Consider the following 13501-nt stretch of genomic DNA (forward strand, 5'->3'; position numbering starts at 1 on the left):
CCACTAACCTGCACATCTTTGGACACGAAGGAGCAATTTAGCGTAGCCATTCCACCTAACCTGCACATCTTTGGATTGTGAGAGGAAACCGGAGCACCCGGAGGAAACCCACGCATACACGGGGAGAAAGTGTAAATTCCACACAGTCACCCGAGGCCGGAATTGAACCCAGGTCCCCGGTGTTGTGAGGCAGCAGTGCTAACCACTGTGCCACCGTGCCACCCCATTATTATTCTGCCTGACCTGGTTTTATCAATGACTTGAATCAAAGGAGTGTCGAGTGGACCATATAACAGCCATTCAAAGTGATACTGGCCATTTAGATATACCAACGAATACAAGTCTTTACACCCGACACTCGTCTATTGTTACATTTGCATTGAATGGGTATGAACTTACTCTGAAATCTCTCTCAGGTCAGTTTCTGTACACAGAGAACATAAGAATATAGCAACATAATAATTAGAAGAGTTATATGGACTCGAAACATCAACTCTGCTTCGCTCTCCACGGATGCAACCAGATCTGCTGAGTCTTTCAAGAATTATCTGTTTTGATTTCAGATTTCCAGCATCTCCAGCATTTTGCCTTTATTTAAGAAATTGGAGATTGAGTTTACGGCCTGTTGTGCTATCTCCGCTATGACTGATCTTTGGATTCAACGCCACTTTCCTGCCATTTTCTCACATTTCCCTTGATTCCTGAGTGATCTTAGCTTAAATATTGTCACCAAAAGGTGCATCAAAACCATCTGGAGTGAAAAAATCCAAAGATTTGTTCGACTTTGAGTGAAGAAATTCTTCCTCATCTCAGTCCTAAATGATCATTTCCTTATCCTGAGACTATGTCCCTGTGTGCTATATTCCCCAAACAGCAGAAACAATCTCTCAACGTCTACTCTGTCAAGCCCCTTCAGAATCTTGTATGTCTTAATAAGATCACCTCTCATTCTTCAAATTTCCAAAGTGTATAGGTCCAACTTACTCAGCCTCGGCCACAGAAGGCAAAGGGTAGCAGTAAAAGAGTGTTTTTCTGAATGGAAGGTTGTAACTAGTAGTGTTCCACAGGATTCAGTGCTGGGACCTCTGTTGTTTGTAGTATACATAAATGATTTGAGGAAAATGTAGCAGGTCTTATTAGTAAGTTTGCGGATGACACCAAGGTTGGTGGAGTGGCAGATAGTGTTGAGGATTGTCAGAGGATACAGCAGGACATAGATAGGTTGGAGACTTGGGCAGAGAAATGGCAAATGGAGTTTAATCCGGATAAATGTGAGGTAATGCATTTTGGTAGGTCTAGCATAGAGGGAAATATACCATAAATGGCAAAACTCTTAGGAATATAGAAAGTCAGAGAGATCTAGGCATACAGGTCCACAGATCTTTGAAAGTGGTAACACAAGTGAACAAGGTAGTCAAGAAAGCATTTGGAATACTTGCCTTCATTGGGCGGGACATCGAGTAAAAAAACTGGCAAGTCATGCTACAGTTGTATAGAACCTTGGTAAGGCTGCACTTGGAATATTGTGCACAATTCTGGTTGCCACACTACAGGAAGGGTGTGGAATCTTTAGATATGGTGCAGAGGAGGTTTACCAGGATGTTGCCTGGTCTGAGGGTGTTAGCTATGCAGAGAGGCTGAATAGACACAAACTGTTTTCATTAGAACGGCGGAGTTTGAGGGACAATCTGATAGTGGTTTACAAGATTATGAGAGGCATAGATAGAATGAATGGGCAGGCACTCTTTCCTAAGGGTGGCTGGGTCAGTCACTAGGGATGTAGGTTTAAGGACATAAAGTTTAGAGGAAATGTGCGAGGCAGGTTTTTACAGAGGTGGTGAGTGCTTGGAACACGTTGCCAGGGGAGGTTGTGGAAGCAGACACATTAACGGAGTTCAAAAGGCATCTCGATAAATGCATGGATAGGATGGGTATAGAGGGATACGGCACTAGGAAATGCTGAGGGTTTTGGCCAAGGGTGGTATTATGACCGGTACAGGTTGGAGGGCCGAAGGGCCTGTTCCTGTGCTGTATAGTTCTTAGTTCTCTTATCATCGACAATCACTCATTGCAGGAACCTTCACTGTACTGCCTCCAATGCAACTCTGTCTTCCCTTAAATATGGCGACCAAAATGGCATGTATACTCTTGGTGTGGTCCTAGCAAAGCTCTGAGCAACTGTAGCAAGACACTTTATTCTAGTCCTCCAATCCCCTTGTAATAAAGGCCAACATGTCATTTGCCTTTAATTGTTTTCTTTACCTGCTAACCTTTTGTCCCTAGTGTGATTAGTTTCAAGTCCCTACAAACAACAAATTTACAAGTCTCATGCCTTTTAAAAAAAGGTTTTGCTTTTGTATTTTTGCTACCAAAGTGAATACCTCACACTATATAGTCCACCTAGCAATTTGTTAAGCAGAACGACTGCATCCAAATGTTTAGTGAGCATGAAGTAGCTGTGTGGAATGCAATGCATATTTATGGCTGCTCTTTCTGTCAACCCCCTTGTTCGCCCCCAGTGGCATGTGCCTACTGCAAAGCTGTATCCTCTTATCCATTTCCTTGATTGCTAATTATTTTTCAAGTGTGGTCCCAACATCAAATCTAACCGAACATAATCCGTGCCATCCTCCATTTCATGAAAATTGATACCTACAACATTGGTACTTCCATAGAAAAGAAAATGCCTAACGTACCCTCGGGAGAGACTTGTGTTGTTCTCTTTGAGGTGTTTCGTATCCAACCAACAGATGTATGTGCCAACATGTCGATAGAGCGTGTATCCGATATTGTGTCAAGGTCATCTTCTTCATTCATCAACTCCCTGCCCTCTGTGGAGCACAACTTACCTATGGTTTAAGATAATAACAAACACATCATGGTCTTAAATTCAAAATTCCACCATCTTGAAAATGGGGCTTGGCTAAATGTATTTAAGAAGGTTGGTATGGATATTACTGTCAGTGGACAATAAAACAATACTTCTCGTGCCCTAAAATAATCACAGGAAATTAAATATGGGTCAGTTTGTATGGGAAAGATGTGTTAATGTTTCAGATCAGTTATGTGAAACATTGGGCGGGATCCTCTCAGCCGGGGCTGGGCCGGAGAATCCCCGCGACTGGCGCGAATCGCGCCATGCCGCCCCGACGCGATTCTGTGCAGAGAAGAGAATCAACACCATTGTCGTCAGTATGGTCAGCGGCGCCGGTCGGGGGCCATTCTACAGCCCGGGATGGGCCAAGCGGCCGCAGCAAAGTACCCGAGTCCTGCCGGCGCTGTTCTAATCTGCTCTCAGCCGGTGGGACCTCGGCGTGGAAGGGTCCGGGCGTGGCCTGTGGGTGGGTGGGGAGGGGGGATCGACCCCGGGAGGGGCCTCCGTTGTGGCCTGATCCGCGATCGGGCCCACCGATCGGCAGGCCGGCCTCTCGGGCTGGGGGCCTCCTTTCTTCCACGCCAGCCCCTGTAGCCCTGCGCCATGTTGCGTCGGGGCTGGCGCGGAGAAGGGAGCCACTGCGCATGCACGTGTTGGCGCCGGTGCCACTGTGCATGCGCGGACCTCGCGGCACCCAGTTGATGCCAGGATCAGCAGCTGGAGCGGCGTGGGCCGCTCCAGTGGCGTGCTGGCCCCCTGTAGGGGCCAGAATTGCTGCTCCTGAGGCCGTGTTGACACCATCGGGAAACGCGATGGCGTTTCCATTGGCGTCAACACTTAGCCTCAGGATCAGAGAATCCCACCCAGTATACCTCAAATATGAACTTTTTCTTTTTCAGGTATTGGTTGAGCTCCAACACTCCGATTTATTGGTAGGTGGGTGAGAGACGATGAATTTTACTGAACTCATTAGGGTTGGCATGGTAGCACAGTGGTTAGCACTGCTGCACCACAATGTCAGGGACCCGGGTTCGATTCCAGCCTTGGATGCCTGCCTGTCTGGAGTTTGAAAGTTCTCCCAGATCACTCTGTATCTCAGAGTTCTGCAGACTCTCCCCATTTAAATAATATGCTGTCTTTCTTCATATGGAGGGAGTGCAGTGAAGGTTTACCAGGCTGATTCCTGGAATGACGAGACAGTCATATGAGGCGAGAATAAATCGGTTTGGATTAAATTCATTTAGAGTTTAGAAGAGTGAGAGGGGATCTCATAGAAACTTACAAAATTCTAACAGGATTATACAGGGTAAACTTAGAAACAGGGGCTGGATTCTCCCAAAGTGAGACTATGTCCCCAGCCCGGTGTACAAACGATGGAGTTTAACTCCCGAAAGTCTGATAAAATAGTAGACCTATGAAGGAAATCAGCTATTTCTGAAGGGTAAAAGGCCATTTTAGTGTAAATATTAAAGCCCAGTCTTTAATACCCATTTTAAAATAAGGATTTCAGTATTCATAACCTTAGGCCATGACAAAACACATAACTTAAACAGAGGTACAAAGCTTGACACATTTACAAACTAGTTGAAGATAAAGGCAACATTTCTACTGACAATATGAACTGACTATTGTTCTAATGAACAGATTTCATATTAAGAAATGAGCTGTACCAGTAATCAGATCAAGGTCGAAATAAGCACCATAGCAATATGAAGCCACAATTGTTCAGAATATGGATAAAATGAGAGTCAGCAGAAAACCAGAAAGAACCGATTACAATAAGACCCGATTACAGCACAAAATCACATTCCATAGTACACACAAATATTCAAACATATAACATTTAAAACTTATGTTGCACATTGAGGATTGACAGTTAACCATCCAATCAAATGTATTTGAAACTCACCCAAACAAATTAGGACGACATAGAGGTATGGACAGATGGCCTCAGACTGATAAAATTTTCCTTAAACACGAGAGTTCAGACAGCCATTTTCTATCCAGTATTACTCTATACTTTGATCTAACTACTTGCTATCTTTATTTTCGTATTTTCACTTTTCCACTCTAACTCTTAAAGTTTGCGCAAGCTGTTTTGCTTTAAGCAAGAAACCATTTCTGTACTATTTTTGAACGTTAAAATTGTTTTATAAGTTACTTCTCTTTAAGTCTTTTGTTGGCAAGGCTTTATTGAGAATAGATTTAAGTTTCTCTCAATTGTAATCAGTAGAGGCAATAAAAAATTCTTACTTGCATCCGAGAAGTGTAACTCAAATTTCTACCGTGTTTTAAAGTGTAAGCGAGACTGCAGGTAGATCTCCACGATCTACTACGTCCCCCCTGCTGTTTGCACTCGCGATTGAGCCATTGACCATCACGTAAAGACGTTCAGGGGTATGAAAATGGATAGTACCGGGGGGGATAGAGCATTGGGTGTCCTTATATGCCGATGACTTATTATACGTGTCGGCACCGAGGTGTCAATAGGGGGGATACTGGAGCTGCTTCGGGTGTTTGGGTCTTTCTCTGGGTTCAAATTAAATCTAGACAAGAGTTATTTTGTGGTGTCTCGGCCGGGGTGGCAGCAGGGGTGGGGGTGGGGCTGCCATTCTGTAAGGCAGGGACTCACTTTAGATACCTGGGGGTACAGGTTGCTTGGGATTGGGGGGGCTCCGTAGGTACAACATTTCTAGTTTGGTGAGGAGGTGAAAGCTGATCTGGCAAGGTGGGATGGTCTCCCTCTGTCACTGGCGGGCCGGGTACAGACGGTTAAAATGAACGTGTTGCCGCGATTCTTTCATTTTCCAATGCCTGCCGATTTTCCTGCCAAAGGCATTTTTTAGAGAGATTGAAGGGATGATTACCTCGTTCATATGGGGAGGGAAGGTGGCCAGATTAAGAAAGGTGCTACTACAGAGAGGAAGGCAGGCAGGGGGTTTGAGTTTCCGAACCTGATGTATTATTACTGGGTGGCAAATGTGGAGATGGTACGGAGCTGGGTCACAGGGTTTGAATCCCAGTGGGTCAGAATGGAGGAGAGTTTGTGTAGGGGGTCGGGATTGAAGATGTTAGCAACAGCGTCGCTCCCGACGGCCCAGGGGAAATACTCAGGGAGTCCGGTAGTAATAGCTTCATTGAGAATTTGGAGGCAGTTTCGCCAGCACTTCGGTTGGGGGCAGGGTCAAGGAAATGCTGATTCGTGGAACCATAGATTTGAGCCAGAGAAGTGGGATGGAAATTTTTGGAGATGGGAGGAGAAAGGAATTAGGACACTAAAAGATTTGTTTCTTGGATTGAAGGAGCTGGTAGCGAAGCATGGGCTGGAGCAGGGGAAATATTTAGATACCTGCAGGTTCAAGACTTTGCCAGAAAGGAGCTACAGAGCTTCCCAGTAGAGCCGGTTTCCACATTGCTGGAGGAGGTGCTGATAACAGTGGGAGTGGAGAAGGGGGTCGTGTCAGCGTTTACCGGGCTATTTTGGAAGAGGAGGTACCGCTGGAAGGGATCAAGGCAAAGTGGGAGGAAGAGTTGGGAGAGGGTATGGAGGAGGGGTTCTGGTGTGAGGTGCTCGAACGCGAGGTGGGGCTGATACAGCTGAAGGTGGTATATAGAGCGCATCTTACAAGGGCGAGGATTAGCCGGCTGTCTGAGGGGTAGAATATGTGTGTTAATGTTGTGGAGGGGGGCGCACGCAAACCATGTTCATGTGTGTTTGTCCTGTCCAAATCTAGGGATTACTGGAAAGAGGTTTTTAGGGTAATCTCTAAAGTGGTGCACGTGGAACTGGACCTGGGCCCTCGGGAGGCCATATTCGGGTGTCGGACCAGCTGGGTTGGAAACGGGCACGGACGCAGGCGTTGTAGCCTTCGCCTCGTTATCGGCCAAGGACGGATCCTCTCCACCCTGTGCCTTGGTGTGGTGGGGGGACCTGCTGGAATTCTTGACTCTTGAAGTCAAATTTGAACTGAGGGGAAGAATGGAGGGGTTGTACAATTCATGGACATTATTCGTTATGCACGTTCGAGAATTGGATTACATTGAGCATTGTGGGGGGGGGGGGGGGTGTTGGGAGAGCTGGGGGGAGGGGGACTGCATGTGGTAATGGTGACTATGGGTGATTCCTGATTCCTTTTTGTTATTTGTTTATGTTAACATGCGGGCTAATGTTTGGCGGGAGGATGGGATTGTTGTTATTGACATGGGGATTGACATTGCATTCATTACTGATTATTGTTTCTTGTTGGTGGGTGTAAATTTGGGAGAAAATGTGAAAAATGAGGAGAATAAAAATATTAAAACAAAAGTTGACCTAATTCAATGCCCTGCAGGGGGCAAGCAGGGACCCGAAGTGCTTCTCGCAGTTTTAGCTGCGGATACAGGCCCCTGCAGGGTATTTAACTTGATGATTCACCAAGATCATAATCAATGGCGGATCGGGCTCAAAGGGCTGAATGGCCTCCTCCTGCTTCTAAATTTCTATGTTTCCTGACAAACTTGAAAAGTTCATATTCTCCCACATTAAACTCCATCTGCCAATTTTTTCCCCATTCAATTAATCTGTCCAGTCCCTTTGCAGAATCCTTATGCCCTTTTCACAATTTATTTTTCTATCTAAATTTATGTCATCCGCAAATCTGGGAACCATGCATTTGGTCCCTTGATTTAAGTCATTAAAATAAACTGTAAATAGTTGAGGCCGCATTATTAATCCATCTGGCACTCTACCTGTCACATCTTGCCAACCCCAATTGCTAGCCAATCTTCTATCCATGCAAATATGATATCCGCTACACCATCATCTCTTATTTTGCATCGTGACCTTTGATGTGGCACCTTGTCAAATGCCTTTTGGAGATATAAGTAAAGCACCTCCACAGGTTCTCCTTTATCCATTTTGCTTATTACTGCAAAGAATTCCAATAAATTACATTAGCATTATTTCCCTTTCACAAGCCACCTTGACTCTACTTGATTACTTAGGTGCCCCACAATACTCTCCTTAATAATAGATTCCAGGGCAGCACGGTGGCCTAGTGGTTAGCACAACCGCCTCACGGCACTGAGGTCCCAGGTTCAATCCCGGCTCTGGGTCACTGTCCGTGTGGAGTTTACACATTCTCCCCGTTTCTGCGTGGGTTTCGCCCCCATAACCCAAAAATGTGCAGTAGTGTATTGGCCACGCTAAATTGCCCCTTAATTGGAACAAATAATTGGGTAATCTAATTTATAAAAAAAAATTTTTTTAATTAGAGATTCCAGCAATTTCCCTGTGACAGATGTTAAGCTAACTGGCCTGTGGTTTCCTTGCTGGCAAGGTGATTATTTATTGCTCCTCAATTGTTCACAATTTACATTGATGATTTGGAGTTGGGGACCAAGGGCAATGTGTCCAAGTTTGCAGATGACACTAAGATGAGTGGTAAAGCGAAAAGTGCAGAGGATACTGGAAGTCTGCAAGGGATTTGGATAGGTTAAGTGAATGGGCTCGGGTCTGGCAGATGGAATACAATGTTGACAAATGTGAGGTTATCCATTTTGGTAGGAATAACAGCAAACGGATTATTATTTAAAACGTAAAAATTAAAGCATGCCGCTGTTCAGAGAGACTTGGGTGTGCTAGTGCATGAGTCACAGAAGGTTGGTTTACAATGCAACAGGTGATTAAGAAGGCAAATGGAATTTTGTCCTTCATTGCTAGAGGGATGGAGTTTAAGACTAGGGAGGTTATGTTGAAAAAAAAAAAAAAAAAAAAAAAAAAAAAAAAAAAAAAAAAAAAAAAAAAAAAAAAAAATTGTATAAGGTGTTTAGTGCGGCCACACCTGGAGTATTGTGTTCAGTTTTGGTCTCCTTACTTGAGAAAGGACGTACTGGCGCTGGAGGGTGTGCAGAGGAGATTCACTAGGTTAATCCCAGAGCTGAGGGGTTGGATTATGAGGAGAGGTTGAGTAGACTGGGACTGTACTCGTTGGAATTTAGAAGGATGAGGGGGGATCTTATAGAAACATTTAAAATTATGAAGGGAATAGATAGGATAGATGCGGGCAGGTTGTTTCCACTGGCGGGTGACAGCAGAACTAGGGGGCATAGCCTCAAAATAAGGGAAGTAGATTTAGAACTGAGTTTAGGAGGAACTTCTTCACCCAAAGGGTTGTGAATCTATGGAATTCCTTGCCCAGTGAAGCAGTTGAGGCTCCTTCATTACAGTTTTAAGGTAAAGATAGATAGTTTTTTGAAGAATAAAGGGATTAAGGGTTATGGTGTTCGGGCCGGAAAGTGGAGCTGAGTCCACAAAGATCAGCCATGATCTCATTGAATGGCGGAGCAGGCTCGAGGGGCCAGATGGCCTGCTCCTGCTCCTAGTTCTTATGTTCTTATGTTCTCCCTAATTTCCCTTGAGAAGGTGGTGGTGAACTGACCTTTTCAACCGCTTATGACATCTGCTCATTAATAAAGGTATGGAATGTGTGCTAAAAAAAAAGGGACAATCCAGCAGACACATCCAGAAAATTGAGTTACAATCAATGGTGCAAAAACCAAGCTCCTAACAATTAATGACTCTGACAAATGAAATGAAATGAAATGAAAATCGCTTATTGCCACAAGTAGGCTTCAAATGAAGTTACTGTGAAAAGCCCCTAGTCGCCACATTCCGGCGCCTGTTCGGGGAGGCTGGTACAGGAATTGCTTATTACTGCAAAGAATTCCAATAAATTACATTAGCATTATTTCCCTTTCACAAGCCACCTTTATATCCTGGGCATCTGGGTGTTTATATCCTGGGCATCTGGGTGTTTATATCCTGGGCATCTGGTGTTTAAAATGGCCCCTTTTAATTTTACAGGAAATAAATGAGCTTTCAGCTGGAAGTTTAAATATTTGCAGCCAGCAACTGCTGTTGAAGGTATGAGTGGATGAGAGCTTAACACATTTAAAATAAACAAGCTAATGGTTGAGATAACAGACAAAATAATGTCATCTGAAGATATTTATTTGTTTGCTAATATCAGTCACAGTTATTCTAGCCTTATTTGATTAGTGATTGGAAGTTTCGAAATAGTTCACTGGTTTAATGGTTGTAGCGGTTATACTACCTGCAATACTTACCCCATAAATCTGTAGGAGCCCAAACGTGTGACCTCTACCCATCTGCTGCCAAGTTGCACCTATACTAGCTTGATATACTGGGCAAGCTGAATACTCCATCCAGATTATCTAGGTTATCTGTCATGCTGTCCCTTAAGAGCAGCACTTAGGTTGTTGATGTTATCACTTGCTTGTTTGGTACCTTCTAACGTAAAATCCTCCACAAAATGGAGCCAAATCCATGAGGTTTGTGATTGATACAGACCTCTGCCCACACATCTCCATAGCCCAGTAACCCCACCTAACCTAAGGGCAATTTAGCATGGCCAATCCACCTAACCTGCACATCATTGCAATATGGGAGGAAACCGGAGCACCCGGAGGAAACCCACGCGGACACGGGGAGAACGTGCAGACTCCGCACTGACAGTCACCCAAGCTAGGAATCGAACCTGGGACCCTAGAGCTGTGAAGCAATTGTGCTAACCATTTTGCTACCATGCTGCTCTGGTTGGAGGTATAATGTGGAAAAATTTGAGGTTACTACTTTGCTGGCAAAACAGGAAGGTAGATTATTATCTGAATGGCTATAAAATGAGAGAGGGAAACCTTATACATCAGTCGCTGAAGGTAAGTGTACAGGTGCAGTAGGCAGTGAAGAATGCAAATGATATGTTGGCCTTCATAGGGGGAGGATTCGCGTACAGGAGCAGGGATGTCTTGCTACAATTATACAGGGTCTTGGTGAGGCCACACCTGGAATATTATGTGCAGTTTTGGTCTCTTGATCTGAGGAAGGATGTTCTTGCTATAGAGGGAGTGCAGATAGGTTTACCAGACTGATTCCTGGGGCTGCAGACTGACATATGAGGTGAGATTGAGTTGGTTAGGATTATATTTGCTGGTGCTAAGAAGAATGAGGGGGGATCTCATAGAAACCTATAAAATTCCAGCAGGACTAGACAGGGTAGATGCAGGAGGAATGTTCCTGATGGTGGGGGAGTCCATATCCAGCGGCCGCAGTAAGAGTACGAGGTAAACCATTTAGGACTGAGGTGAGGAGACACTTTTTCACCCAGAGAATGGTGAGCCTGTGGAATTCTCAACCACAGGAAGTAGTTGACAGCAAAACATTGTGGGCGGGATTCTCCGTCAGTCGACAGCGAAATCGGGAAACGCGATTGGGCGGGCAATCTTGTTCGATGCTGAAATCACGGTGGGCGCCAATTTGACGGCAAATTGAAATTCTCCGTCGCCTCGACAGCGGCTCCAATGCGTTCAGGCACGCAGGTACAGTAAACACTGTTTGCATATAAGTGGTATTCTCTAGGGCCTCCCCAATTCTCTGCCTCCGATGGGCCAAGTTCCCGACGGCAAGGTTCACTTGTCTTTTTAAAAATCGTGAAACTGGTATCGCTGCTGATGAGGGATAGAGAGGGGGTACGAAAAGCGTCCAACATTCCCATAGCATTCTGACAGCTGACAGTTGTGCCGCTGACCGGAGTGGGGCTTCTGCTTGGGCCGGGGGAATAGCAGGGATGGCCAGGAGGTGGACTGTGGAGTCGGGGTGGATGGGCACAGAACACTATTGCCGCGGCTGCAGCTGTGCACGCCACTGACTGCCCACTGTGAACTTAGGGACACGGGTCATGTGGGTATCCCCCAGGGCACCCCTCTAGGTGCCCTCTGGCCCTAGCTGACCCATCAGCTGGATGGGTGCGTTCCAGCGCATCTTGTTGGCTGGGATGAAAGTGTGTGGGGAGTGTAATGTGTATATGTGGCTGCAGCTTGTCAGCCTCCCGAGTGTCACTCACGAACCCGGCGAATCCCGCACCGTTTTTCATTGGAATCGACTGTGTTTTGTGTGTTGCTGGTGCGAGCCCCTCCACAGTTGGTGAATCAGCCCACCTACGGCACCAGCTCTGCTGTCGTGGAACTCCATGAGCTGGATTCTCCAAAAATGGGGCTATTTCCCACACCAGCAGAAAAACTCTGCCGTTACACTCCCCAGTTTCCTGCAAAAAATAGAGATCAATTCACTTACCTGCAGGGACCCTGGGAGCTTCACGCAGCTTTGGCTGCGGATATGGGCCCTGCATTTCCAGTTCTGAGTCTGAGCATGTGCAAGGGGCCGGCCTCCAGCGGCCGCACCGAATGCAATGGTGGACTCGGACCGCGGACCAGCACCAAGAAAGAAGGTCCCCCCCAATCGGCCCCGCGCCGCTTCATCTGATCCACACGATCACTGCAAAGGCTCCCCCCCCCGCCCCCCCCCCCCCAGTGAGGGGTCCGCAGCCCCCTCCACCAGGGCGGCCGCGGACTGAGCCGACCGGCCTGACGTGGTTAGAACTACGCCGTTGAGAAATTGGCTGATCGGGATCGGAGTATTGGTGGGAGGGCCTCTGGCAATGGCTCCACAGCCGCACGGCGTGATTCGTGGGCGACTGATTCTCCAGGGACCCGAGAATCGCGGGAGTGGCGCCGGGCCCGATTCGGGCGTAAAAGTCGATTCTCCGCCCCAGCGCCAAACGCAATTTTGCCGCGGGGCTGCGGAGAATCCAGCCCCATGAATCCTGCACCGGTGTCGACAGGAAGAGAGAATCCAGCCCTGAAGAAGTGTTAGAAAAAGCACTTGGGGCTGAAGGGATTAAAGGATATGGGGGAAAGCGGGATTAGGCTATTGAGTTGCATGGTCAGCCATGAGCATAATGAACGGCAGGACAGGCTTGAAGGGCTATGTTTCTATGTATTATGGCAGCAGGACACGTAACCTTGCATTCCTGATGCATTTGTGCCAGCATTCATCTTAATTGCAGCGTCAGTGTTGTTACTGTAGGCAGGCAGCAGCCTCAGATAAATTGAAATATTGGAGCCCAAAGACATCATCTGGAATCTGACGTGTCTCAATTGGCAATCATAGCAAAGACATTGAGCGCTTCGCTCATCATGAAGCCTGGAAGCAGGAAATAAAAAAGCACAGGGCTAAATCGCCGGCTTTGAAAGCAGACCAAGGCACGGTTCAATTCCCGTACCAACCTCCCCGAACAGGCGCTGGAATGTGGCGACTAGGGGCTTTTCACAGTAACTTCATTTGACGCCTACTTGTGACAATAAGCAAATACCATGGTTAGAAGAGGCTCGAGTAATTCACCATTTTTAACCTTCTGCAGATTCCTTGTGGCTCAGAAGGTGCTCTTCTGGGCTTCACAAGGGAACTTTTGGAATCTCTTCCACTCCTGTGATTGCCTCAGGACTGACTCTTCTTCTTATCCCTCCCCACCCTGCCCCTAACCCACTTCCTCCAACTCCCCTCACCTGCAGAGTATGCCAGATCAACTTTGATGTCACCAGTGGCATACCCCTTCCAGCTGAAATGCCACTGACCTCCTCTCTCACTGTGTATGGACAGCAGGTTGAAAATTTTAATTAATTTAATTTATTGTCACATGTACTGAAGTACAGTGAAAAGTATATTTCTGCGGCCGAGGGAACGTACACACTACGTACATCATAGAATTTACAGTGCAGAAGGATGCCATT

At 46.3% G+C, this 13501-nt stretch overlaps 1 protein-coding gene across 1 annotated transcript in view; it reads right to left on the bottom strand.

Moving 5' to 3' along the window:
• Positions 1 to 13501, bottom strand: part of trpn1 (transient receptor potential cation channel, subfamily N, member 1) — a 162570-nt gene that overhangs the window by 3704 nt on the left and 145365 nt on the right. Inside the window, exon 26 of the mRNA XM_038810458.1 lies at positions 2697 to 2849. Within this exon, the coding sequence (XP_038666386.1) occupies positions 2697 to 2849 (153 nt within the window). The remainder of the gene's footprint in view (positions 1 to 2696; positions 2850 to 13501) is intronic.

Source organism: Scyliorhinus canicula, chromosome 10 (genome assembly GCF_902713615.1).
Source record: "Scyliorhinus canicula chromosome 10, sScyCan1.1, whole genome shotgun sequence".
NCBI classification, from domain to species: domain Eukaryota; kingdom Metazoa; phylum Chordata; class Chondrichthyes; order Carcharhiniformes; family Scyliorhinidae; genus Scyliorhinus; species Scyliorhinus canicula.